This window comes from Mirounga leonina, unplaced genomic scaffold (assembly GCF_011800145.1).
Source record: "Mirounga leonina isolate KUSES-001 unplaced genomic scaffold, KU_Mleo_1.0 Mir_375, whole genome shotgun sequence".
Taxonomy (NCBI): Eukaryota; Metazoa; Chordata; class Mammalia; order Carnivora; family Phocidae; genus Mirounga; species Mirounga leonina.
Window position 1 is genome coordinate 512,994 of NW_023270717.1, and position 5,221 is coordinate 518,214.

At 63.7% G+C, this 5,221-nt stretch overlaps 1 protein-coding gene across 4 annotated transcripts in view; it reads left to right on the forward strand.

Annotated features, from left to right (window-relative positions):
• The window catches only part of TUBGCP6 (tubulin gamma complex associated protein 6), a 26,557-nt gene that overhangs the window by 14,904 nt on the left and 6,432 nt on the right, over nucleotides 1-5,221 (forward strand). For all 4 annotated transcript variants that reach the window (XM_034986043.1, XM_034986042.1, XM_034986044.1 and 1 more), the window contains exons 8-16: nucleotides 323-414; nucleotides 510-649; nucleotides 1,482-1,631; nucleotides 2,227-2,308; nucleotides 2,399-2,487; nucleotides 2,575-2,690; nucleotides 3,816-3,954; nucleotides 4,275-4,346; nucleotides 4,500-5,199. In XM_034986043.1, the coding sequence (XP_034841934.1) occupies nucleotides 323-414; nucleotides 510-649; nucleotides 1,482-1,631; nucleotides 2,227-2,308; nucleotides 2,399-2,487; nucleotides 2,575-2,690; nucleotides 3,816-3,954; nucleotides 4,275-4,346; nucleotides 4,500-5,199 (1,580 nt within the window). The remainder of the gene's footprint in view (nucleotides 1-322; nucleotides 415-509; nucleotides 650-1,481; nucleotides 1,632-2,226; nucleotides 2,309-2,398; nucleotides 2,488-2,574; nucleotides 2,691-3,815; nucleotides 3,955-4,274; nucleotides 4,347-4,499; nucleotides 5,200-5,221) is intronic.

Here is a 5,221-nt window from a genome sequence, read left to right on the forward strand (position 1 = left end):
CGCAGACCGCGCACCGCACATATTCCGTGCACCCCGCGCAGACCGCTCACCCCACACACCCCATGCACCCTGTGCAGACCGCAGACCGTGCACCCCGCGCAGACCGCTCACCCCGCATACTCCGTGTACCCTGGTGCACCTTGCGCAGAGCATGCACCCCGCGCTGACACAGGACAGCAGCCTTTTGTCACACACCGCCTAAGGGCAGGGGTTGTGTGGGAGGAGGGGGGAGTAGCGCTGCTGGGCTTGGACTGTGGGCGCATTGGTGGACCACCCCCTTGGCCGCCATGCCCCCTCATGGCTGGCCTGTCCACCCTGGCAGGTTCATCCACGACTGGGTGTACAGTGGGGTCTTCAGAGACGTTTACGGGGAATTCATGATCCAGGTGAACCGCGAGTACCTGGGCTGCAGAGGTAGGTGGCTGCTGGCTGCTAGGCCGGGCCTCTGCCATCGGATGGTTGGGGCCAGGGCTGCACCCCAGCCAGCCATGTGTCCCGCCCCTATTCAGATAAGTTCTACTGGACCCACGGCTACGTGCTCATTTCCAAAGAGGTGGAGGACTGCGTCCCTGTGTTCCTGAAGCACGTCGCCCACGACGTGTACGTCTGCGGGAAGACCATCAATCTGCTGAAACTCTGCTGCCCCCAGGTGAGGAGCGCCCGCCCTCCCGTGCCTTCTTGTCCTGCTGCCGTCCCTGTCCCCTGAGACCTGGCCATCTGTCTGTGGTGTGTCTGACCTCTCATATCCCCCCTGAGTGTCACAAGCAGCTCCACCGAGTTTCTGGGAGCTTGTCCAAAGGCAGGACGGAAAGCAAAGGCATATCAAAGGCCAAGGGGCGGTGGGCTCCTTCCCTCCCTCCACGCGGGAAACTGCCCCAGTGGGACAGCCGTGGGCTACATCCGCAGGAAGATGGACCCAGGCTGGTTTAGGGAGTCGTGTCTCGTGGTTTGGAGGGTTGTGGGGGAGGCCTGGCAGCGGCCCATGTACCATCCATGGTGTGCAGCCCTGTAGAGCAGGGAGGCAGGTGGGCTGCCCAGGACAGGGCTGGGGAGGGGCCAGGAGGCTCAGCCTGTGCCTGACGGGGTCCCTCCTGTGCTGGGCTGAGAACAGACTGGAGCTGTCAGGACATGGGGAGGGGCCGGATGCTGGGGCGCTCGAAGGCCGAGGCTCCCTGGGGAAGGGGTGGCCAGCAGTGGGGTCTGTTCTGTGTGGGCTGACCCTGGGCCTGTAGCCCGCGCGCCTCCAGTGAGGGAGGCTGAGGAGAGGTCTTCGTAGCTTCTGGAGGGTCGCTGGTGGGAGGCAGCCTTGGCCTGGGCAGAGACCCCGCACAACCCGTCTGGGATGTACTTGGAGCCAGGCCCCTCCAGTGAATGAGCGTTTCTGAGAAAGGGAGCTGTCCCCATGGGTCCCCAGGAACAGAGGCAGAGCTGGGCATGGGTCTGCGTGTCCCTGGCTCACTTCAGCTTTTCCTTCTTGGTAGCATTACCTCTACTGGTCTGACGTCCCCGTCCCTCGGATCTCAGTGATTTTCTCCCCCGAGGAGTTGAAGGAGGTCGAGAGGGACTGTGCCATCTACGTGGGGCGGATGGAGAGGGTAGCGCACCACAGCTCCATCAGCAAGGAGGAGAAGGTGTTGGGCGCTGTGGGCCTGGGGGCTTTCCGTGCACCTCCCTCCCTTCTAAGGGTCTTGGGCCAGTGGGGAGGCTGCCCTGATGTTCTCTGTCCGGTAGGGTATCTGGGTGGGGGACGCCTGGGCAGGGCTCTGTCCTCTCTCCTCAGGGGCTGGCTGGGCGGGAGACACGCCCAGTCCTGGGCAGCAGGACCGTAGGTTCCTGCACTTGGTGACCCCTGTGAGCTCCTCTCCTGCTCGGAAGGGGCTGGGGTACCAGGACCTGAGCTTTGAGTGTTTTGTGTACCCAGGGAGGCGTTTGATGGAAAGCCATTTCTGGCCTGGCCCCCCGGGGGAGACTTGAGAGAACACGTAGGGGTGGATGCGGGGAGGGGGCTGGCCCTCCATCCCTGTGGGGAAGCCCGCCCCGAGCTCCCGGTCCCCTCCAGGGTGGGTACACGCAGGCCTGGGGTCTCAGCCCCCGATTGCTTGGAGAGTGTGTTGACTACCTAGGCTTGTTGAGCCAGGGTTCAGGGGTCCGAGCAGCCCCCGCTTTCAGGCCGCCCTAGAGGAGGGGACAGAGAATTGGGATGTGTTTACAGATGATCTTTTTCAGGAATTACGAATGGAAATTGCAAAACAAGAATTGATTGTCCAGGCCCGGGAAGCAGCGTCCAGGGTCCTGCGAGCGCTCAGTGGTACGTGTGGCTTGGGTCGCCCTCTGGGGCTCCTCTGGGGTCACCTGCTGCGGGCTTCTCAGCACGCCGCCCCCTCCCATCTCAACATAGATCGGCAGACGTCGGAACGCATGGCCTTGGACGCCCGGAAGCGAGAGCAGTTTCAGAGGCTGAAGGAGCAGTTTGTGAAGGACCAGGAGGTAGGCGGTGCGGCCGTGGGGGGCGGGGGGGGCCGGCTCGGGGAGTCCAGCTCTAACCTGCAAGACCATGTGTGGTACGTTGTGCAGCGGCGCTGGGCGGCCAGGCAGGAGGCTCTGGATGACGACTTGGGCCATGCGCGGGCGCTCCGCGACAGGGAGAGGAGGCTGAGGGCCCTGGAGGAGCAGCTGGAGAGGAAGACGAGGTAGGCGGCCGCGGGCGACCCTCCTGGCAGGGTCTGGTGATGGTCGTCTTTCTCTTTTGGAGATTCTTCAAGCGTGTGTTAAGGTAGGCAGAGTAGGGGTCCAAACTCCAACATGCACCTGGGCGGAGTGCGTGTGGCCATTTTCCCACGCTCAGGTGTGCTTCCCCATCCTCAGAACGTCTTCTCCTGGTTGGTTAGTGTGGACTAGAATCCAGACAAGGTGCGCACACTAGGTTTGCCTCTCCTGCCTCTCCGTCTCTCTGTTTCTTCTAAGTTCAGCAGCTCCTGTCCCTAATTTTTAAACCCGTGATCAGCCCGACCGCTGAACAGACGGGGCATTTGTCCAGCCCAGCATCCGAGAGGCTATCTTGTTCTGGTGCCATTAGCTTGTCTGCCCTCCCGTGCGTCTCCCGTAAGCTGCAGCAGAGTCTCCCGGGGGCACCTTGGGGGGGCTGTGTCTTCCTGCCCGTCGTCTCTCAGGATCCCCGTTGTGCTGACCTTAGATACTGTTCTCGGAGGGTGTGTCTCGTGTGCGGGTGTGTGCGCGCGTGGGGGAAGATGTTCTTCTGTCCTGTGTAGGAGACAGCGAGCTGTAGGGCTGTGTCCCTGGTCCGGGGCAGCCAACTGGGAATTAGCCAGTCCAGGTCTGACCCAGTTCCCTGCTGGCGAGAGGACCAAAACCGCTGGGAGTGACGTGCGGGGACAGCTGCCAGGGAAGCAGATGCAGCGTTTGTATTGTGCTGTGTCCCCTTTCGCATTTATCCTTCCTTCTCCGGAGTTCGCCCCAGCCGAACAGGAAGGCACCTCTCGCGCAGGGGGCCTGGCAGCCCCGGGCCTCCTGCCTGTCCTCTTGCTTAGGGTCGTGTAGGGGCTCGTTCTGGTATTTGCTCAGCAGACATCTGCTGAGCCCCAGCTAGGTGCCTGCCCGCCGGGGTCCCGGTCTGGTGGGCAGAAAGACCTGCCCGGCAAGGCCCCTGCAGGGGCTGTGGGGCCTCACCGGGACCAGCTGCTAGCCTGGGAAGGTGCCGAGGGCCTCTGCTGTGGAGAGCCATCCCAGCCCACGGGGCGCCAGCTGGACAGTGTTGGGCGACTGTGGCAGCTGGGTCTCTCCGGCTGTGTCTTCAGGCAGGCACTGGTTGACCATTATAGCAAGTTGTCTGCGGAAGCAGCTCGTCGAGAGCAGAAGGCACTGTGGAAAATCCAGAGGCACCGATTGGCAAGTGCACGGCTTCGCTTCCTCGTAGAAGATCAGAAGCTCATTCGGGTATCACCGTGGTTTCTGATGGGAGCTCTTCCCCTGGGCTTCGGGGGTCTCGGAGCCCCTGAGAGAACAAGCACACCTGGGTTCTGGGAGAGGGTTGGTAACTCAGTGCCCAGGGACGTCGGGACTGGGAGGAGGCTGTGCCGCCCTGGGATGACGCGGGCAGTGCTGAGTGCTCGCTCTAGGCCCAGGCCCTTCTCGCCTCGGTGCTATGGCCCGTGTGGGCAATCAGGAGCTGTGGCTTGTGTGTGTTGGGTGAGGTGCGGAGGCTCTGGGTTGGAGTGTGTGGGGTTAGGCGCCCACTGCTGCTGCCTGAATTTCAGGGGATGCTGAGGGACGTGTCCGAAGAGAAGGCCCTGGAGCCACTCTCTGTCCTCCCTGCTGCCGGCTCCCAGGTGAGGGGCTGGGTGCAGGATTCAGGGCGCAGAGCATGGGGCTGTGAGCTGGATGCCCCAGGTCTGCGGTGCCCTGGGAGCGCAGTGGCTGCTGAGCCTGACTTGGTGGTTGCAGAACTGAGCTTGGGGAACCAACACCCACTTGTGTCTCAGGCTTTGTCTCCGGGCCCCGGGCACTCGGCGGGAGGCAGCAGCTCTGACTCTGGGCATGCAGAACAGCGCGTGGTTGCCTGGGATTGCCCGAATGCACGGACGCCGCAGCGGCTCTCGCCTCCAGCAGCAGGGGCCTGTGGCTCGGGGCCGGTGGACAGGCCGGGGCCGTTCTCTGGGGGCCTCAGCATCCAAGACTTCCTGCCCGCAGCTCTGGAGGCCGAGCCGCCTGCACACTCTGGCGTGGCCCCTGTCCTGGAGGAGGCGCTGCACACCATCGGCTCAGACCTGCCTCCCTCGGCTCCATCCGAAGTGGTGGGCCCAGGGCCTTCGGGGCCACAGGAGTATGATTTCAGAACCATCCTGAGGCCAGCTGTAGCCCCCTGGGCTTCCCCAGGGTCCCTGAAGACTGCAGGAGGCGGCTCGAGTGATGAGGGGCAGCAGCTGTGGGGGGGCAGTGTCAGGCGGCCACAGGGTGCAAGTGTCTCAGACAGGCAGGTGGCTCTGCCTCCCCCCCACCCCTCTGGGTACCCCCTCCCCCAGAACGGGAGTAGCCAGGCCATGGGGCAGCTCCTCGGGCGTGCGTCAGAGGGCAGTGTTCCCACAGGGGGCTGTGCTTCTGGGATGGCCCCCTCGCGGCCACGGTGGAACGTCCACGGACATGTGTCTGATGCCAGGATCAAGGTGGGGGAGAACGTGTGGGACGTGGCCCCCTCGCGGCCACG